The sequence below is a fragment of the Macaca thibetana genome, chromosome 13 (assembly GCF_024542745.1).
Source record: "Macaca thibetana thibetana isolate TM-01 chromosome 13, ASM2454274v1, whole genome shotgun sequence".
Lineage (NCBI taxonomy): Eukaryota > Metazoa > Chordata > Mammalia > Primates > Cercopithecidae > Macaca > Macaca thibetana.
In genome coordinates, this window is record NC_065590.1 from 95,490,695 (window position 1) to 95,513,212 (window position 22,518).

The following is a 22,518-nucleotide window of genomic DNA, read 5'->3' on the forward strand; positions in this document are numbered from 1 at the left end:
AGTGGCACGATCTCAGCTCAGTGCAAGCTCCGCCTCCCGGGTTCCCGCCATTCTCCTGCCTCAGCCTCCCGAGTAGCTGGGACTACAGCCGCCCGCCACCACACCGACTAATTTTTTTGTATTTTTAGTAGAGACGGGGTTTCACCGTGTTAGCCAGGATGGTCTCGATCTCCTGACCTCATGATCTGCCCGCCTCGGCCTCCCAAAGTGCTGGGATTACAGGCATGAGCCACCGCACCAGGCCAAGAAGCTGATCTTAATCAGGGTAAACTCTGTTCTGGAAACGAGAACAGGATTTTCCCCACATTTCACGTATTTCTATTGTGCCCCCAGACACTGACCTCCCTGCCCAGCTGCCTGAGCAGGAAACCTCCCCTGAGAGGTAAGTCTGCTTTGCAGAGGCAGCAGTCAAATCTAATTCCATCCAGCCCTGCCACTACTCAGCTGGGCTCCCAGGCATGTGATTTATGAGGAGAATGGAACATCTACCTCACACTGGGCCTAGGAAAATAGCATGGTAACTTACGCAAAGTATCGAGTCAGCACTCCACATGCAGAAGGTACTCAGTAAATAGTCATCTACTAATTGTAACTGTATCCCTACAGCAAAGGTCTGATACTGAGAAAAATGACTACAAGATAAATAGCACCCCCTATAAGGTCCTTGGGATGAGTCTGATCATGAATCTGAGAATTCCATCTAGAAAGTGAAATATAAAATTAAAGTCACTTGAGAAAGTGATGCAGGTGGTTCCAAGCCCACGTATCCCCAAACAGATAACTCACTGATATTGATCTCCTCCTCGTCATAGACATCCACTTCCGTGAGCCGAACAAGCATCCTGGACAGGACACTGAGGAACTGCAGGTAGGCGCCTGTCTTCCCGATCTGTAAAGGTATGGGAGTTAAAACCCCCAGTGAGGAAGCCCTATCCATGTGCCAGGCACCGGCTGAACACCTGGCATGGCTCCTGCCATCTGCCTCACTTGAAGATCCTGTCTTTAAAATGAGAGCCCCGTGGATGCATAGATATTTGAAGGGAACAAGCATGGCAGGTGGACAAATGGACTCCCACGAGCACAAGGCCTTCCTGCTTAAATATCTTCGCAAATGCATCTCTAGATTTTAACCAGCCGCATTTTTCAGCTGTTAGAAATAGAATTTTATCATAAGCTAAAGAAAGCTGCTTCCAAAAAATAGGATACTATAAAACATAATGTCTTATGAATCTTGCAAATTGCTTGTCTTAATCCATATGTCTGTACAAGATAGCAAAATTCATTGCATAAGACATTTTTAAAAAGTGCTTCTTGTATTTCTCCTTCTAAACCCAGGAAAAGAACGACTTTCTTCTTCCTTCTCCTGCTTCCTGTAACACAGAGTTCCCTTCTTCCCCAGCCAAGCTTCAGGGTAGCATACCTCCTATTAATCTTAGTTCATTTTGGTTATTACTGTTGAGAAGTACTCATGGTCTGGCCCAGTATCCTCCTTGCACCCCTGTATAAAGAGCCACTACAAGCGGGGTGGCTCACGCCTGTAATCCCAGCACTTTGGGAGGCCGAGGCGGGTGGATCACGAGGTCAAGAGATCGAGACCATCCTGGCCAACATGGTGAAACCTCGTGTCTACTAAAAATACAAAAAAAATACCGGGCGTGATGGCATCCGCCGGTAGTCCCAGCTACTCAGGAGGCTGAGGCAGGAGAATCGCTTGAACCTGGGAGGCAGAGGCTGCAGTGAGCCGAGATCGTGCCACTGCACTCAAGCCTGGCGACAGAGCGAGACTCTGTCTGAAAAATAACAATAATAATAAATAATAACAATAATAAATAAGAGAGCCACTCCAGGGACGTGCTTTCCAAGCACCGAGCCCAACGCCTGGTTCATGCTACAACTCAGCAAATGCCAATGAATGGAAATAACTAAGTTTACAGAGGAAAACATGACACCCAAGCACAGGGAAGCTTCAGAGAAAAAATCTGCAATACAGATGATAGACAAAGGACAAAAATCTGTAATATCTAAAGCACTTCTACGAATCAACAAGAAATGTCAAATGGCCTAAAGGAAAAACAAATAAGAAAAACCAGAAAATCACTGAAAAAGAAGTCCCAATGACCAGTAAAAATAAAAGAAAATGTCAATCTTACTAGTAAAACTGTAATGTATTATTTTTCACCTATCAAAGAGACAACAATTTTAAATTGATAATATCCAATAGTGTGAGGGTGTGGAAGAAGGGAGACTCCTCGGTAAGAAACATTTTCTTTTGTCCTTTTTAAATCAGAAAAAGTAATATTGTTCATTGTACAAGTTTAAGACACAAATGGATACTGAACCGCATTCCAACCCCAAAGCCCAGCTCCGTTCTGAAGAGCAGACCTCAGTCCCCAGCCCTCCTCCTCCCCACATGCTCACGCCCAGGAGATTCTGCCATTGAGAGGTGAAATGGACTTTCGCTATTAAGGAAACACCATGCACTGGGGGAGGGCTGCGACGGGGAAACAGAACCCCCAGTTCCCCGTTCATGGTTCACCGAAACCTTCCAGTGGAGAACCCAGAGTTTTGTTTCTATTTGTTAGAGAACATGCGCAGTGGCCGAGTGAGATGACGTGGGGTGAGGAACCGTAGTCTGATACACCCAGAGAGGTCTCCCGTCCACCCCCAACATCACACAGGAAGGAATGGAAGCCACCAGCCCTGAGTGGCAGATGAGTCCCGCCCTCCTCCCTCTGGTCCACTCCAGGCCATTGGAGAAGATTCCATCATGGGAAGCGTGAAAAGTGAAGACGCGGTGCGGTCACCCCCATGCCTGCCTTCCAGATGGGAGTGTGAGGACCCCCCAGTCTGGGGCTATGCTGGGGGAGCGAGCAACACCCACCTGAGGGGGGCCGCTGAGCAGCAGCCTGCGGGGGTGGAAGCTGTCCACGCGGCCCTCGGCCCGGTTGCCGTAGTCCATGTGGCTGGGCCGGGGCACCGTCCACTGCCGGTAGTAGAGGGACTGCTCGGTGGACGTCATGGTCTTGCTGAGCAGGGGGCGGAAAGAGCTGGCCCACATGACTGAGGGGGAGGGCAGCAGGGAGGCAGCCTTGGGCAGGCCGCTGCTGTCAGTGGACACAACCATGTCATATACGAGCTTGGGCAAGAAGACGACGGGTGGCTGGCGACAGGCCTTGGTCAGGGAGCACTGGGAGGCCTGCAGGACCCATGTGCCGGCAGCAGGCGCCACGGATGAGGAGGACGAGCCCGAGGAGGAGGACAGCTGGGAGCATGACGAGGTGACCGACACCTGGACGCTCCTCTGGCTGGTCTTGAGGCTGCAGTCAGGCTGGGGTGTCAGCCCGGGACTGTGCCTGCTGATGGCCGACGGTGGCCCCTGACTTGCCCGGGGCCTCTGTTTCTCACCAGGGGCTCTGCCCTCCTCTGTGGGGCCACAGGGCTGGGGCGACCTGGCATGCTCTCCCTGGGGGAGCCCTGTGGGCTGAGCCGAGGACTCACCACCGAGCGCTGAACCTGCGGAGAGATGAACCTGGTCAGGGATGTCCTAGAAGGTACCTGTCCCAGGAGTGACCCATCCCAGGAGTGACCTGTCCCAGGAGTGGCCCATCTCAGGGGCGACTCGTCCCAGGAGTGGCCCATCTCAGGGGCGACTCGTCCCAGGAGTGAGCTGTCCCAGAGCTTGCCGGTGGCTCCTGTTTCTGCCCCAAGCCTCCTGTACTTGTGTTTCAGGCAAACAGACCCAGTGGTTGCGGCACTGGCTTTTCTGACTGAGCTCCGGCCTATGAGGCAGGGCTTCTTTCGGTCTCCGAGCTCTGGGCTGAGGGTGAAGAGGCTCAGTGCTGACTCTATCAGGGGTGTCTGGGAGCACAGGCACAGGAGATGAGGGAAAAAGGAGATGCCCCCAGCCAGTCTCCTGGTGGGCTCTGACCTCTGACCTTTCCCCATCCCAGATCAAACAGCAGCAGCTCTCAGCCGTTCCCCCAGCCACAGCTAGGTGCCTCCCTGCCTCCCGCAATGGGGGCCTGCGGCCAGCGCACCTGTCCCTGCACCCAGGCCCTGTGCGTCTCGCCCCTGAGCCTCTCAGCCCTTAAGGCTTCCTCCATTTATAACACCTTCTGCAAGGCCTGGTTGGGGGTCAGCTGCTCTCTCAAACCTGTGGTAACCTCCCCTACCCTGAAATCTGCCCTCTGCCTTGGGACAAAAGTACAGACTTCCTCATATGTGAAGTGAAAATGTGCACGAAAAACGACTGCAAAATAGCACGTCTTTTATGAGAACGATGAGTTCGTTCCTTGAGGTCAGGTCTACATCTCATTTATCCTCAGGGCTGATCCAGATAGCAAGGAGGCCCTCATAATGCTTGTGGCGGGAAGACGGGACACTCTTTCATGTTCGTGGTCCTGACTGCTCTCGGAGACAGACAGACCCCTTAGGGCAGAGACCGTGTAAAGCCTGTGATTGGCACTGCCCACTTCCTGTGGCTCTGGCTACATGGAGGGCTCATGAGCTTGTATTGCCTTTTGTTGCTCTTCCCCCAGTGAAGTCTCCGTGTCTATTTCTCTCCTTGTGCTCAGCTGCTCTCTCCACAGGGCACGGGGTTTTCCCAAGCTAACAGCAGCAGGGAGAACATCCGGGGACCCGCCCCTAACATGGCCAGACTCAGCCTGAGGCCCCAGCCACAGTGAGGGGCAGCATCCATGGTCTTCACCTGAGGACAGGGGCAGCGGAACCCTACAGTCTTGCTCAGTCTTCAAGTTCTCCAATCCCAAGTTCACCAGAACATTTACTCTCTAGAGTCCAGTGCTTCAAAGATTTCCTTATCTTTCCAGTTCTGATGGAAAATAAAGGATCAGCAAATAGCCCTATATATGTTTCTTTTCATTCTCTGAAACCTCAAAAACCAGTTCGCTGATCTGGTCCTTCCTGCGTGGGAAGACTCACCGGACGCCTTGGAGGAGAGGGACGAGGATGCTGAGTCGTGGGAGTGGGACCTCTCCCTTTTCATGGGGCTTCTCTTCTCCAAGGTGGAGCCTGTTTCAAAACACACAGGCTGAGAATGCACCGAAATAACCATCCCTGACATTTGCCCAGCACTTTGCAGTGTGTAAAGTGTGTTCCCATGATCACCTCTCCTCAGCCATTCACTCATTCACTGCCATCTTCCAGGCCCCCACCATGGACAGGGCCCTGAGGAGACAGGAGTGGGCTGCGGTGCAGGGAGGCACTCTGGGTGCAGCAAAGGCCCCTGCCCATGAGGCACAGCTGCAAGCTGGTGGAGGAGATGTAAAAAAGACAGGTCGGGGAGCCTGCGGGAAAAGCAGGGCATCTCCTGGAAGAGGGGGCAGCTGGCCTTCGTCCTGAAGGGCCACACGGATTTCCAGGTAAAGCAGAGAAAGGAAAACTCCAAGCAGCAGGAAGGGAAGCCGTGCAGCGCAGAGGCCAGGAGGGCAGAGCACAGCCCGGCCACTGCAAGTTTAATGCGGGCCAGTGCGCAGTGCAGTGGGGGCTGTGGGTAGAGAGGAGCAGATGGTGAAACTAAAGAAGGGGGTCCTGAGACGCCAGGGAGCATGGAGATGTGCAGCAGATACCCACAAGTGAAAGAATTAAATCAGAGTCCCTGCTGTGCTTCGAAAAGACGGCTATAGGCGGGCAGGTCCTTCTATCTGCATTTTACAGACGAGCAAGCTGAGGCTAGCAGAGGTCCCATAGTCAAGACAGAGGAGGGAGACCACAGACCCAGTCTAGTGCCCACACCCACCTCCTTCCCCTCTACACACTCCATAAATGCTTTCTAGTTTTTGTATGATTGTCTACATATTTCTCATCACATTGTTGACTACAGTCAATGCCTTGTGATGTTATCATTTATGTGTCCTATGAAAAAGATGGCATCAGATTTGAAAAGTCTGCAAATGAGCCTGTTTTCATAAATCTTAAGAATGGACAGCATGCTGTTGGGTTGATGCACAGAGGAAATAAGCAAGCAAATCACACCGGGTCAGAATCCCACCAGTGAGTGGAACGAGGAACTCTAAGAAATTTTGAACTTGAACTCTAAATAATCTTAATTTTTCTTCCTACTCTTTAAGAATTCTAGAACTAGGAAGAACCTCTATAGGGATTTCCATTTTCTCACACCACCAAAAGAGACGGGGAGAAAACAAGCAAAATCTGAATTCAAGGAGAGCTCTGCCATTTCCTCCAACACTGGAAATGTTGGAAACAACACTGGAAATCCAGAGCTGCTGTCCAGCAGAGAGGCCCCAGGACCTGCTGAACTGGAGACGGCTGTCTCCATAAGCACAGGCAGCCTCAAAGCTCAGAAGCCAAGAAAGACGTGCAGACATGGACACCTAGGCTGAGGGCAGCCACCCCTCACCTTCTGTCCCCAGCTCCTCATCCTCGTTGTCTGTGCTGCTCAGCTTCTCTGCATCACTTTCCAAGGCCTCGTTCCTAGCCCCCTTCTCCAAGGGAACCTCGTTGCTCACAAAGTAGGCAGCCAGGCCCAGCTCCTGCTCCAAGGCTGTTCTCACCAAGCAGGACGAGTTTATCAATCGCAGGTCGCAGTACCTCAAAGACCTAGCAAGACACAGAAGAGAGTGTCTGTTTAGCGCCTTCCACAAGTGGGGTGCTGTTCCCACTGCTATAGGCAGCACTGATCAGGACCATGCCCCACCTTCCTGGTGAGGACCCAGGGACTCGTACAAGTGGAAAAGCCAACAGTGTTACTGGCAGCTTGCAGCAACAAATTCAGTATAATAGTAAATCTTTGGGGACACCCACTGTGCACTTAGCCCTGTGCTGCATTAACTTTTGGACCAGATAAAAAAGGGGCTTGAACCTGAGCTCTGCTATAAGGCTCTGATTTTTTCATCTGAAAGATGGGAATAAATATTAATAACCATCTGGCTGGGCGCGGTGGCTCACGCCTGTAATCCCAGCACTTTGGGAGGCCAAGGCGGGCCGATCACTGGAGGTCAGAAGTTCGAGACCACCTAACCAACATGGCAAAACCCCATCTCTACTAAAAATAGAAAAATTAGCCAGTTGTAGAGGCGGGTGCCTGTAATCCCAGCTACTCGGGAGGCTGAGGCAGGAGAATCACTTGAACCCGGGAGGCGGAGGCTGCAGCGGAGTTGAGATTGCGCCACTGTACTCCAGCCTGGGCAACAGAGTGAGACTCCATCTCAAAAAAATAAAAATAAAAATAAAAATAAAAAGCATCTAAGTCCACTGTGATAAAGATTAAATGTAATCAGTGGGCATTCAATTATTCAATCCAAGTGAACACATGCCAGGGTACTAGATGCTAGAAATACGATGGCGATCAAGTCGGACACCAACAAGCAATGCTGTGAGCAGGAGAGGAAAGGCCAACCCCATGCTCAGACTCACGCAGCAGAAACACAACCAAGGCAAAGGGTTTAGAGAGGGGTGCGTGAGGGTTCCAATGGGGCTCTGAAACTTACTGCTCAGGTGACCTCAGGCAAATGATCGTTCATTGACTCAACCATAAAACAGGATGGTGACACTACTGCAGCAAGGAGTAAGTTTTATATGAAAAGTCTATCATGACGCCTGGTACAAAGAAGGTACCAGAAGGTGCCTGGTATAAAGAAGGTTACAGAAGGTGTCTGGTACTCAGCAAACGCTTGCTAAAATTTAAAACAGATTAAGACATTGTCTCAGTCCTTAAGGAGTTGAAGAAGAAAAGAATTAACCCATGTGAAATAGCAACAACCAAGGTCAAATGTTCTGGAGCCCCCCTTCCCCTGGCCCATGAGTACGCAGCATGCAGAGGGCTGTTTGCTAAAGTGTGGGGTGGTCCTGGGGGAAGAAGCCAGGCCCACTGCCAGCCAGACTGGCTTAATCTCAGTAGGCCTCAGTTTCTTCATCTGTAAAATGGGACTACTGAAATAGCACCTCTCCCCCAGGGTTAAGGTGAGAGTAAAATGAAATAAAACATAAAAGAAGAATCTAGGACAGTGCCCAGAACATACAGGAACTCCACTGATGTCGGCTTTTACTATCTGTGGCCGGCCGTCTGCTCTTCTCCATGGGTATGAAGTCTCTAAAACCCAATCTGTCACTACCAATCCAAGAAACCGCCTTACAGGAGGCCCAGTGACCTGAGTCTCGAGTGTCTGCATGTCTGTGTGGTGGCCTAGAGACCTTCCCCCAGGGGACATCGAGTGGATGTGTGGCTGAGACTTTCCAGGCTGTGATGGCTTCGGAGGGACACACCTTCTGAGACAGTCCACTCTGTGCCGGAAGAATCAGCTCTTCCCAAGCAGCGTCAGTTGCCCCCACTCCCAGAACACCTCCTAAGCCAGGAGGGCCCAGGCATTGCGGCGGCCTAGGTACCAACAGGAACTGTGGCCGCAAGTCCTGGAGCAGATGCCTTACTGTCCAAGGCAGAACTGCCATCCTCAGCGCACACAGAGCGCCCCATGGGGAGAAACTGAACTCAGGAGGCTTTAAATCCTGACTCCAGCTGTAGGGCCTCCACTCGCAGAGCCCGGCCACGGCCATCACCATGAGCCCAAACAGTGCCTTTCTGACAATCAGGAAAAGGGGCACCAGCCTTAGACGCACTCAGGCCCCTGCTGGGAAAGCCACGATGAAGGTCCTACCCACGGTGCCTGTGAATGCGAGTGGTGCTGCCTGCCGTCAGGGCATGGCAGCCCCCTGACATGCTCCCTGAGGGGGCCCAGGCAGCCAGCTCCTCAGAGACCCCCAGGGGCATAACCCCTCCACTCACCTCGGCAAGGACTCCCCGTGCGGGTCCATCCCACTGAAGATCAGGATGCACGGCAGACCCTCCAGCTCCAAGTAAGTCTGGGGTCTCCACTCCGCATCCTCGATTTTCTGCCACATCTGCAGATAACGAAAAAGAAATAAAGCCACAGACACCTCCCTTCCCAACCAGCCCAGCTCAGAGGAACCCCTGATGGCCTCCCACGCCAATTTAAACTCCTTGAACTACATCTTCTAACCAAAAGGAAATTTCTTTAGACTGCAAATTAGCACACCATGAAAGATGGGAATTTTCAGTCGTCTAGAACATGTAGACTAGTCAGCCAGAGGGTGTCCAAGACATCTATGTCAGCTGACCAGCTGCGTGAAAGAACGTCTGTGTTGTCAGCTGCTCCTTACGTTTGTTTGTTTGTTTGTTTTTTGTTTTTTGAGGCAGAGTCTCGCTCAGTCACCCAGGTTGGAGTGCAGTGGTGCAATCTCAGCTCACTGCAACCTCCACCTCCAGGGATCATGTTATTCTCCTGCCTCAGCCTCCCAAGTAGCTGGGACTACAGGTGCATGCCACCCCATCTGGCTAATTGTTGTATTTTTAGTAAAGACAGGGTTACTCCACGTTGGTCAGGCTTATCTCAAGCTCCTGACCTCAGGTGATCCGCCCGCCTCGGCCTCCTAAAGTGTTGGGATTACAGGCATGAGCCACCGCGCCCAGCCAGCTGTTCATGTCTTGCCTGTGTTCTCTCCTGACAGTGTCCTCCCTTTCATTCCTGTTTTCCACTCATTTGTTCTTTCCCTAACCCTTTTGCACTTTCTGTCACCTGCGGGTTAAGTGAGAACCTACTATGGGTCAGGCGCTGTGCTGGGCTTTGTGGGGCTGAGTTCTGTGGGGATGGCCCTCACCCCCCACCATCCGGGAGGGGGGCTGGATGACAGGCAGGGAACATGGCACTGCCCTGGGCATGGTGGAGGGAGAGGGTGGCTTCCTGAAAGAGGAAAGACACCAAGCTAAGTGCTGCAGAAAATAAGCGGGGCAGCTCACACCTGGAACCCAGCACTTTGGGAGGCTGAGGCAGGATGATCGCTTGAACTCAGGAGTTTGAGATCAGCCAGGGCAACATAATGAGACCTTGTTTCTCCTAAAAATTTTAAAAATTAGCCAAGTGTGGTGGCACACGCCAGTGGTTCCAGCTACTCAGGAGCCTGAGGCAGGAGGATCCCTGGAGCCCAGGAGCTCAAGGCTGCAGTGAGCTGTGATCGCGCCACCACACTCCAGCCTGGGTCACAGAGTAAGACCCTGTCTCAAAGGAGAAAATAAAGAAGCATCAGCTAAACAAAGAAGAGAGGAAATGGATCCCCAGGAAAAAAGAAAGCAGGCTGCTGCTGCGCAGAGGCCGAAATTCATAAGGCAATGCTGCAGGGGTGTGGGGGTGCTGCTGGGGCGGAGGGCAGGGGTGGGGAATCACAGAGAGGAGGCTGGGGGGTGGCTGGGTCTAAGCAAGCCACGCTGGCCACGCTGTGGGGTTTGTGCCACTTCCTGCCTCTGGTGGGCCCCTCAGCTCTCCCAGGTACCCCCCGCGCACAGCACCTACCTCCGCCCTTCCCCGCGCACAGCACCTACCTCCGCCCCTCCCCGCGCACAGCACCTACCTCCGCCCCTCCCCGCGCACAGCACCTACCTCCGCCCCTCCCCGCGCACAGCACCTACCCTGAGCTGCTTTACGAAGTGCTTCCCCACAGTGACGCCCGAGCTGGGACTGCCCAGGATGATCTCGAAGTGCTCCTCCAGCGCCAGCCGGGCCCGCACGTGGGCCAGCCGCTCATAGGCCACGGCCGCCAGGGGCGAACAGGGCACCCGCAGCAGGACCATGAGCCCGTGGCCACAGGGGCACTGCTTCGGGGAGTTGAGGAGGTTCTGCGTGATCTCCAGCGTCTCCACCGACGTGTAGTTCTTCATCTGCGGGAGGCCGCTCACGGCCATCAGGGCGGCCGCGTAGTGCTGCACGAGAACAAAGGTCCTGATCACCGCGCTGTGCAGGCGGGGGAACCTGCAAGGAACACAGAGAGACCATGCCTGTGACGGCTGCGCCCGCCGGCCTGCTGCTGCCAAGTCACCCAAGACATCCGTCACTCCGGCACAGGCAATTCCTGCATTACACACAGTTGTGCTGCCTTTAGAAGGTGGTTGTGGGAACCTGAATGAGAAGCCTTCTTTAGAAACCAAATTATACAGTCCTTTTTTTTCCAGCTGGGAAACAAAAACATAGGTTTGTTGTTATTATGTTTTTCAGCATTTGGCACTTAGTAGCTGCTCAATAAATATCTGTCCGATGAATTAGCTGATGAAGAAATGGTATAAATGCCTATTTTGTCTCTATCAGCATAATGTGCAGTTCTCTGAGGAGGTGGCTAAGTTGCCCCAAGTTCCTACTAGAAACAGGAGAACCACCAGCAATCAATATGGAAATGCAGCTACCAGAGGCCCTAGTTCTAAAGGCACATCTCTGTGTTCACTTCGATCACAGTGAATTATTAGAAATATAACTAAACATATTTTAATGTGACAGATGAATTACAAATCAGAACTTATCCAGCCAAATCAAGAATCCCAGTTTTTGCTTTAAAACTGTGGTTACTATATGTGTCCCCACACAAAGGTGGTGGCTGCTCCCACAACCACCTGCTCTCCTAGAGTGGCTCTGACCCATTAGTCAAACAGACCCCAGGGCACCAATGGAAAAGGCCAGGCCCCTGTAGATGATGGTGTTTCTCAACGGGAATAAATAAAGTGGTATCCACTTTATGCACAATGTTCTTCTGGGTTGATTGAGCTGGAATGGATCCCCCTAACTCTGGGTTTTTGTAGCAAAGGTAAGGTAGTTTCTCAACCTACAGAAAAGAGTTCCACACCGTGGCCATGCCACCCTGTGAGTTCTATCAGGGCAGCCAGCTCGCCTTCCTACAGCACCTGATAGCATTTCTGACATTGCGATGACATCCCTGCTCCTGCTTCCTGACCATCCTCCTCCTTTTCTTCATCCTTCCTTCAGCACTTCATCCACTATGCAGGTCACATAAGCTGGAAGCCGGCCTGGCAAGCTTCTCATTACAAGTGCCATCTCAGGAAGGCATAACTGGTCCACAGACTCTGGCATGAAGGGGACTCAGCAGCCCACAGGCTGCACCGGTCAAATAATGCCCAGGAAACAGACTGCCTGAGGTCAGGAGTTTGAGGCCACCCTGGCCAACATGATAAAACCCTGCCTCTACTAAAAATACAAAAATTAGTCGGGCATGGTGGCACACGCCTATAATCTCAGCTACTTGGGAGGCTGAGGCAGGAGAATTGCTTGAACTCGGGAGGTGGAGGTTGCAGCAAGCCAAGATCATGATCACCACTGCACTCCGGCCTGGGCCACAGAGCGAGACTCCATCTCAAAATAAATAAATAAATAAATATACATAAATAAATAAAAATAAATAAATAATAATGCTGCCCAGGAAGAAAGAAAGTGCAGTAGGAAAAATGGGCTCTGCTCAAAGGACAGAGACTTCCGCTTCTGACAAGATGGAACAACGGGATCAGATTTCTCCTCCCATCTGAAACAGCTGAAAAACTGAACACATAAGTGAAACAACTGCATTTCAATACATGGAACATCAGGCAGTGAAAGACAGTGATCCTAACGATGTGAGACAAATCAGGTGAGCCCCCCAGCTTCTGCCTACAGTTTCTGGGATGTATTCAGGGAAAGGGAAGCCAGCGAAGCTCGGTGGTCTCCCTGAGTTGAGGAGGGTATTGAATTCCAGGAAAACCAAGGCAGCTAGAGATCACAGGGCAAAGTACCAAAGAGGAGAGATCTGCAGAGGGTCTCCCTAAAGTCTTCAGCTGACATGAGCAGTGCACATATGTAAGGAAACGACCCAAGGCCAAAACAAGAATCCTTTGGTTGCAAAAGAATTAAAGGGAACAATGTCTCAAGTTCATGTAGGGCTGGGAATAGTTCCTGTTTCCACAGCCAATAGGGAACACCTCTGAGTCATGAAACATTATAGAGTAACTTTTGGCAAAGTTAGCCTTACATTAAATACTGTTCTGGTCCTGCCTGACAAAGTTTAAAACCAGGACCTGGAAGATTAAACTGTATCCAAGTAACTTAGTTGTATCTCCCCGCCTCAAAAAACTCAGTATTTATAGACATACAAATATATCCAGCACCCAACAAGGTAAAATTGACAATATCTGGCATTCTCTCAAAAGTTACCAGACATGTAAATAAGAAGGCAAATATGATCCATAATTGTAGGGAAAAGAAAGAGAGATCAGACTATTATTGTGTCTATGTAGAAAAGGAAGATGTAAGAAACTCCATTTTGACCTGTATCCTGAACAATTGCTTTGCCCTGAGATGCTGTTAATCTGTAACTCTGCCCCAACCTTGAGCTCACAAAAACATGTGTTGCATGGAATCAAGGTTTAAGGGATCTAGGGCTGTGCAGGATGTGCCTTGCTAACAAAATATTTACAAGCAGTATGCTTGGTAAAAGTCATTGCCATTCTCCAGTCTCAATAAACCAGGGGCACAATGCACTGTGGAAAGCCGCAGGGACCTCTGCCCTGGAAAGCCGGGTATTATCCAGGGTTTCTCCCCGTGTGATAGTCTGAAATATGGCCTCATGGGATGGGAAGGACCTGACCGTCCCCCAGGCCCACACCCATGAAGGGTCTGTGCTGAGGAGGATTAGTAAAAGAGGAAGGCCTCTTGCAGTTGAGATAAGAGGAAGGCCTCTGTCTCCTGCCTGCCCCTGGAACTGAATGTCTTGGTATAAAACCCGATTGTACATCTGTTCATTTCTGAGATAGGAGAAAAACCGCCCTGTGGCGGGAGGTGATGCGTGTTGGCAGCAATGCTGCTTGGTTACTCTTTACTCCATGGAGATATTTGGGTGGAGAGAAGCATAAATCTGGCCTGCGTGCACATCCAGGTATAGTACCTTCCCTTGAACTTATTTGTGACACAGATTCCTTTGCTCACGTTTTCTTGCTGACCTTCTCCCCACTATCTACCTGCTCTCCTACCACATTCCTCTTGCTGAGATAGTGAAAATAGTAATCAATAAAGACTTAGGGAACTCAGAGACCGGTGCTGGTGCAGGTCCTCCGTATGCTGAGTGCCGGTTCCCTGGGCCCACTGTTCTTTCTCTATACTTTGTCTCTGTGTCTTATTTCTTTTCTCAGTCTCTCATCCCACCTGATGAGAAATACTCACAGGTGTGGAGGGGCTGCCCCCCTTCAATAATAAAGGGGGGGGAACAAATTGATTAATAGAAACTGACCCAGGAATGACACAGATGACAGAATTTACAGACAGCAAAATTAAAACAACTATTGTAACTATATTCTGTATGGTTAAAAATCTAGAGGAAAGACTGAACTTGTTTACTAGAGATATAAAAATCACAAATTAAATTCTAGAGATAAAATCTTCAATGTTGTAGATAGAAAATAAACTAGACCCTGAATTCTCATGGGAGCTATGATCTTTGTACGTGACCTTGCCCTGCCAGCCACAACAGACTTGTTCAGGTATGGAAACCCAACTCAGGCTGAGCCAGTCTTCTCTTGGAATTTTTCAAACTCTAACAAAGAATAAGTTCCCCACTGGAATCTGGAGACCGTGAGGCTCAGCACCAAGCAGTGGTAATGGTTTTCGGTGCACGGAGGAAGGCATTGTGCAGTGAGATACAATATGACCATCATACAGATACCAAGACAAAACAACAGTCTTGGCAGTGTTTGAATACTTAAGTTGTTAGGTATCTCTGCTGTTCTATGGTTTATTTGTTCAACCTTTCCTATTATTTTGTGAGTCAGTACATCCCTCTCTTTTTCTTTTTTTTTTTTTTTTTTTTTTTTTTTTTTTTTTTTTTTTTTTTTTTGAGACGGAGTCTCACGCTGTTGCCCAGGCTGGAGTGCAGTGGCGCGATCTCGGCTCACTGCAAGCTCCGCCTCCCGGGTTCCCGCCATTCTCCTGCCTCAGCCTCCTGAGTAGCTGGGACTACAGGCGCCCGCCACCGCGCCTGGCTAATTTTTTTGTATTTTTAGTAGAGACGGGGTTTCACTGTGGTCTCGATCTCCTGACCTTGTGATCCGCCCGCCTCGGCCTCCCAAAGTGCTGGGATTACAGGCTTGAGCCACCGCGCCCGGCCTCTTTTTCTTAAAAGAGTTCAAGTTGAGTTTCTGTTACGTGCAACAAAGAGTTCTGATTAATAAACACAATAACGATGTATCATCAATGTGTATGTACATCAATGCATGTGACACCTGAAATTGTCTTTTTTCTCTTAGAAATCTTGTTATAAAACTGTGCTTTTGTAAGATAAATACACACACACACACATACTGGATGAAATTGGCAGCAGATTAGATAACATAGAAAATAAGACTCATAAACTTGAAAACACAGCAATAGAAACTAAAATATTCCAGCACTTTGGGAGGCCAAGGCAGAAGAATCACTTGAGGCAAGGAGTTCAAGATCTTGGCAATAGGAGCAAGAAAAATTTTCAAAAATTGGCCAGGCATGGTGGCATGCACCTGTAGTCCCAGCTATTTGGGAGGCTGAGATGCGGGGATGGCTTGAGCCCAGGAGTTTGAGGTTACAATGAGCTATGATCATGCCACCACACTTCAGCCTGGGCAACAGCCCTAAAAGATTCTTTCTTTACAAAATAATAATAGGCCAGGCATGGTGGCTCACATCTGTAATTCCAGCACTTTGGGAGGCCGAGGCGGGCAGATCACAAGATCAGGAGATCGAGACCATCCTGGCCAACATGTTAAAACCCTGTCTCTACTAAAAATACAAAAATTAGATGGGCACGATGGTGTGTGCCTGTAATCCCAGCTACTCAGGAGGCTGAGGCAGGAGAATCGCTTGAATCTGAGAGGTGGAGGTTGCAGTGAGCCAAGATCGTGCCACTGCACTCCAGCCTGGCAACAGAGTGAGACTCCGTCTCAAATAATAATAATTATAATAATGAAACTAAAATCAAATAGCAATCAATTAAAGGCAGAGATTGTCACATGTGATAAAAAAGTAAGACTGAACTATAAGCTGCCTACAAGAAACCAAGTTTAAACACCAAAAGAGAAACATGCTCAAAGTAAAAGGATAAAAAATTATAATCTATAGTAACACCAGTCAAAAGAAAACTAGAATAATTATATTAATATCAGAAGAGATTATAGAGCTATAAATAATATTCTTTGGGTCATCTGAAAATAATAAAGGAGTCAACTTATCAACAGACACTTCACCAAAGATGATACACAAATGGCAGATAAACATAGGAAAAGATGTTCAACATCATTAGTCACTGGAGAAATTAAAATTAAAATTACGAGCTACAGCTTCATACCTATTAGAAAGAATAAAATTTAAAATACAGACCATACCAAGTGCTGACAAAGATGTAAAGCAACTGAAATTCTGATGGGAATGTAAAATGAACCACAGTTGACCCTTGAAAAACATGGGTTTGACAACTGCAAGGGTCCACTTGTACATGGATTTTAAACCAAATGCAAATCAAAAATACAGTATTTTCTAGATGTGAAAACCATGGACATGGAAAGCTGACTTTTGCTTACATGTGGGTTCCAGAGGGCTGGCCATGGGACTTGAGTATGCATGGATTTTGGTATGTGGGGACAGTTCTGGAATTAACCCTCCATGTATACCAAGGGACAGCTATGCTTTGGAAAACAATTTGGCAGCTTGTTAAAAAGTTAAACATACACCTATCAAGTAACCCAGCCATTTCACAACTAGGTGTTTACCCAGGGAAAGTGAAAGAATATGTCTATACAAAGCTTCGTACATGAATATTCATAGCACCTTTATCTGTAACAGCCAAAACTGAAAAACAACCTAGATGCCTCTTAACCAGTAAAAAAACAAACTAGTATGGCCATACAATAGTATTCTATTCTAGAACACCAGCAGTGAAAAGGAACAACCTATTGATACGTAAAAGAACATGGATGAATTTCAATATAATTATACAGAGTGAAAGACGCCAGGCCAAAAACAGAGTACATATTGTACAATTCCATTTATATAAAACTCTAGAAAATGCAAACTACATTTCTACAGTGGGAAAAGGACAGGAGGAAGGAATTACAAAGGGGCAGGAGAAAACTTTTTTTCATTACCTTGTGGTGACCATTTTACCAGTCTATACGTGGATCAAAATGTAAACTGAATACTTTAAATATACATGGCTGGGAGTGGTGGCTCACGCCTGTACTTTGTGAGGCTGAGGTGGGTGGATCATGAAGTCAGGAGTTTGAGACCAGCCTGACCAACATGGTGAAAATCCATCTCTACTAAAAATACAAAAATTAGCCAGGTGTGGTGGCAGGTGCCTGTAATCCCAGCTACTTGGGAGGCTGAGGCAGGAGAATTGCTTGAACCCAGGAGGCAGAGGTTGCAGTGAGCTGAGATTACACCATTGCACTCCAGCCTGGGTGACAGAGTGAGACTGTGTACCCCCGAAAACAAAGAAAAACAAAAAAGAAAAGAAAAAGAAAGAGAAAAGAAAAGATGTACGGTCTACTGGCTGTCAGTTGTTCCCCATTAAAGCTGCCGTGTAAAAAAAAAAAAAAAAAAAAAAAAAAAAAGATAAGCATTAGAAGGAGGCTCTGGTGCCCAGCTCCAGACAGCACCCCAGCTAAGGCACAGAAATGTACCTTAGCTGTGGCTCAGCAGAGAACTATGCCCACCCTTAAGCCTCTATGGTGGGCACTGAAGGAAAGAGGTTCCATAGACAATACATTAGAACAAAAATAGGAGTTGTCAAAGGTCTAGATCTTTTGGTTTTAAGTTATAGTCGGTTTGTGTCCAACTGACAGTCCTATAAGCAGTTTTCCCAGCCGTATGCTGGCGTTTATGACACATGGAGGACTAACAGTCTGGCCACACATACGGTGGCAAGAGGCAGTAACCCCATGTTCTAACCTTTATCTCCTTCTGTTCAAATTACCAGTTTCAAGGGCATTCTCCAGACAAATGATTCCTAGTAAAGGCAGTACGGTATGGTGGAAAGGTGTCGAACCTATCTGCAGTCCATGTTGCCACCAACAGGCTGCATGAGCTCGGGCAAATCACAGTCCCACTCCGGGCTTCAGTTCCCACAGTGATAAAATGAGGTGATTGGGCCAAATAATTCCTAGAAGTTCCTATGATTCTCCATACTTCAACATTCCAGGGTTTGATAGTCTCTTCTCACCCAGTGAGACATAAGATTGAATCTCTGCAATGCTTCTAGTTTAGCAGAGGGGGAGTGAGAAGACAGGAGGATGATGGTGATAGTGGTGGAGGTGGTGGTGCTCGCAGCCAACAGGAGCATGTAATGTGTGTCAGGCCCTGTTTCCAATGCTTTACGTGTATGAATCCATTTAATCCTTACAGTATCTCTATGATGTAGGTGTTATCATCCCCAAAGAAAATGGAGAAACTCTCAAAGTCTCACAGCTGGTTAATGGCAGATTCAGGATTCAACCCCAGGAAGGATGATTTTGGAGCCTGAGCTCTCAGCATGCACAGCATGCAACTGTTACTGAATGTGCGTACGTACATTATCTCAGGAAATTCTAAGAAGCCGCTAGGAAGGTGGGTTTGTTCTACAGGTGAGGGTACAGAAGTTTAGACAGGTCAGATGATTTGCCAAGGTTAAAACTAACAGAGGGGCAAACCAAGATGTACTGGCATGGTGGTCACAGCCTATCCTTTACTAGCTGTGAGCTTTTGGTCAGTATGGCTTGGTGGCTGCGTGGGTTTGGAGCCAAGGAAGCAGGGCCGGGGTCCAGTTTCACTATAAACCCCCCATGTGACTTTGGACAAGTGGCCTAACTTCTCTAAGTCTCAGTTTCTTCATCTGAAAAAGGGGGATAACAGTATTTCCTATCTCACTGTGTCACTGTAAGGATTATTTTAGGTAATAAATACAGAGCACTGAGCCCAGTGTCTACAACATACTAAGCACATCACGTGTGCTTACCGCCTGAGGAGAAGCAGAGGAAGGGCAAAGGCCGGTTTTCTTGCCTCTGAAATCTTGGAGGGCTACTTCATGCAGCAAGTTGATGAGAGCTCAGCTGTCGACCCACGCGCTGGAGAACTGACCTGATTAATTTCTGTCAGTATCATAGAACTGAATAGTATCTAAGATATTTAGTTTCTCCAAGAGTGTTCTGGGAAATTCTAGTCCCATGAGCTACTGGACACATCTCTAGCCTTCTGGAGAATTATAGCATGCATGGATGTGCTGAAGGCTCCAAGAACTCTCGTGGAAAAGAAGTCCTTTCCTTAAGTGTTTCTCAGACACGTTTGACCATGGAACCCCTTTACGCTTAGCAACTATTAGTATCCAGCCAAAGCAGTATACCTTGGAACATAGCTTGAGAAGGATATGTCTAATTTCATCCCTTGTCTGCAAATGAGAAGATTGAGGTTCAATAAGAAAAGCAGGTAGAGACCAGCTCATGCTGACAATCAGTGGTATTTTGTTCAGTGGCATTTTCCTTTGCATTCGATCGTCTATAAAACTTGGCCTGGCTTTACCACGAATAAACCATGTAGTACCTGGCAATTACTTAGCCTGTGTGAGCCTCAGTTTCATCTATAAAATGAGGTCTGTTGCAACAGGGTTAACAGGGCTGGCTGTGCAGTCAGAGTGACTCTGGGTTCTCACCCAGTTCTGTCACTTGCTAGACACGTGGCCTGAGAAAGCTATGGGGCCTCTCCAAGCCTCAGCATCTTCATTTGCAAAGTATGGATAACAGTAGCAACTGGCTCAGAGAGGCAGTGAGAATCAAATCAGATAATGACAGTAAAGTCCCTGGAAGAGTCAACGACACAAAATAAACATTCAATAAATGATACGCATCGGAAATAAAAACAAAGCAGACTGTGATCATCAATGCAGTTTCTTTTAAAGCTTTGTTATCTTCCTCCCATTTTCCTACCCTCCACTGGCTCGAAAACATCATTCCACATTCCAGCATATTTCTGCTCACTGTCCTCTCTAAAATTTTCTAGAGCAACAGCATGACAAAGATATCACTGACCCAAAGGGATTCAAACACAGGAGAAGCAAAAAACCAGGGTACATTTCATGGAGAAACTGAGTCACCCAGGAAGGAAAGGTCTCCCTGGAATTCCCTGGCTGGCTAAACGCACCTCGACTTCCCCTTTAAGCTACTGAGCACTTCTAGTAACTGAGAAGAGAAACAAGTACCTTTTTCCTAATGCAGTGACCATGGCTTCAAAGGAGCTGTCGTATCTGAGCAAGGGGAGGCTGTGCCCTGAAAGGGTGGATTCAATAAACTCCGAAAGCCCGAAGTACTTCTTATTCTCATGATATAAGTCCACTCCCTAAAACAAAGAAGAGCATCAGTCACTCCAACATTGTATTCGCGGGGACGGCCAGAGGTTCACGTGCCAGGCCTGCGGACGACCTGGGTTGGCAACTTCATCTAAATCGTGCCTACTGTGCAGCGGCTTGAATGGCATTTTATAAACTTCTCCCACCTGCAGAAGCAGAGCAAAGAACCTGCCATACTTTAAAAATGGTGTGTCCCCATCGCTCAGGAGTTTTCCATTCATTCGGTCCCAATGTCTTCACCAAGAAGAAAACCAGCCTTATCTTATTTAAACATATAAATGTCTTTGTTAAATTTGCTTCTTTCTACAATCTTAAGCTAGTTTTAGGAATAAGCAAATCAATTATCTTGCATTCAGTTGCTACTAAAAATCAGAAGATGAAGAAAACATTTATCTAGCCAATTTCACTCACACAGACATAAAATTCCAAAGCTGGGGGAATTTGTTGAAAGCACAAAGGCATGAAAATTCTACCCCTAAACACCCTAAACAGCACAGTGGTTAAGGGCTGAGCCAAGGAGCCAGTGGCCTGGGTCATATCCCAGCTCCATGACTTTCTAGCTGCCTGGCCTGAGGCAAGTGGCCCAACTCTGTCTCATGTTCCCCATTTGTAGATGAGAACTCATCCTAGCACCTGCCTCTTGCATGAGCTCACAGCAGGAAGCACTTTGGGCAGGGCCTCCCTGGCTCATGGGAAGTGCCTTACGAACAATGGCTATTGCCACCACGGATTCTCGGTGCACAGGACAAAAGCCAGGTATTTTTTTAAAGTTCCTCAGAGGATTGCAAGGCACTCCAAATAAGTCTCATCTTTTACCTTTATTTATTCCTGTGTAACTAACTACAAACCACCCAGAATTCTCAAATTACCAGAATTGCTTTAGTCTTCTATTTTGATGAGAAAATGCCAGGTGATAAGCTAAAAACTCACCACGTTTTGAGGATATGTGTTTAGTTTGAGGAAGGAGATTCTGCATCTCACTATTCAAGGATGCAGGGATAGGACAACAGGAACCTTCCTAGGGCTTCTAGAGACATTGAGCATCGCTCCGTATGGAGCCCGAAGTCCCCAATCCCCAAGGGCTCTACCTTCGATATCTCCATTCAATGCCATAGAACAAACATTCCGAATGCTGCTCAGCAAGCTGCAGTCACCAGAGGAAATGTCACACAAACTGCATTACATCTTCCGAGATGAGGAGGCCAACTGGCATAATGTAGGAAGGTTTCCAAAAAGACCAAGAAGGATTTACACCTAACTCTGGGTTAAACCAAAGATCCAAGGAGCTGGAACCCATTATCCTCGACCACATTGGTCAAGGCTTTTACTAAATGTAATTTCTGCAAACCCAAGTGTCATTGCTACACAAGGGCCCAGCAGCCCTGTGGCACTCACATTACTGCAGGAGGCGGGCCAGTGGATCTCATTGTAGGGGCTGATGAGGGTGTGCTGTGTCTGCAGTGCGTACGGGAAGGAAGTCACGTGAAGTGTCACAATGTTAGGGGCCTCCTTCACCTCCCTGCAGTTGAGCAATCGGTCCACCAATCCCACCGACGGGTCACTTTGAGAATAGAGGTTATGAACAGCGCTACTGAGGGAGGAAAAGACACAATCAGTTGAATTACTATATTGTTTTCTAATTTTGCAAGGGTGAAGCAGCTGAATAAATGTATAACTAACCCCCGACTTTGCCAACAATTGAAGATTATGGCTCTGCCCATGACTAGGAATAGAGAAAAAAATGGCTGGAGTGCAGGTAGCTGTCAGGGACTCTCCCGAGACTCATTACTTAGGAAAAACGTGTCTGGCGGGGGACGGTAGTCAGGGAGGATTTCTTATAAGACACACACTCCTTCTATCCCGATCAGTGATGTGTCCCCGAGAATGTTCCATGAATCATTTGTTCCTCTTTGGACCCATCTGATTGTGTACTTATCTCCTTACAAAGTCCTTCTGACCTTGAAACGATCCGGAAAAGATATAAAAGAGTAGATTCTAGAGTCAGTTTAAAAGGCAGCAGGAGAGGATTGGGAAGCATTTTGGACAAGGGGTCTGGGAGACAGGCCCAGCTCTGCACTTCTCTGTGGGACAAAGGCCTTTGCATTCTCTCCTGTAAGTCTAGGGGATTAAAAAAAATCAGTGCTTAACCCTTTGGATGGCAGGAGGCCACTTTGAGAAACCTACTCCCAAAATGAATATTCACAATATAGCTCTTTCTATAATTTCGGAATGTTCCAATCTCCCCCAAGCCCATACATGAATTCTGGATTGTAAACCCACTACAAGGTGATCCTTCAGGTCCTCACCAGCCCTAACTAG

The 22,518-nt window shown here is 48.2% G+C and overlaps 1 protein-coding gene across 16 annotated transcripts in view; it reads right to left on the reverse strand.

Annotated features, from left to right (window-relative positions):
* GREB1 (growth regulating estrogen receptor binding 1) overlaps positions 1-22,518 on the reverse strand; it is a 160,035-nt gene that overhangs the window by 21,632 nt on the left and 115,885 nt on the right. For 15 of the 16 annotated variants that reach the window (XM_050753886.1, XM_050753884.1, XM_050753885.1 and 12 more), the window contains exons 16-23: positions 21,595-21,790; positions 20,053-20,189; positions 10,460-10,799; positions 8,762-8,877; positions 6,380-6,579; positions 4,942-5,031; positions 2,882-3,513; positions 787-889 (exon numbers count right to left, since the gene is read on the reverse strand). In XM_050753886.1, coding sequence (XP_050609843.1) covers positions 787-889; positions 2,882-3,513; positions 4,942-5,031; positions 6,380-6,579; positions 8,762-8,877; positions 10,460-10,799; positions 20,053-20,189; positions 21,595-21,790 — 1,814 coding nt within the window. The remainder of the gene's footprint in view (positions 1-786; positions 890-2,881; positions 3,514-4,941; positions 5,032-6,379; positions 6,580-8,761; positions 8,878-10,459; positions 10,800-20,052; positions 20,190-21,594; positions 21,791-22,518) is intronic. The other variant, XM_050753872.1, reaches the window with a different exon arrangement.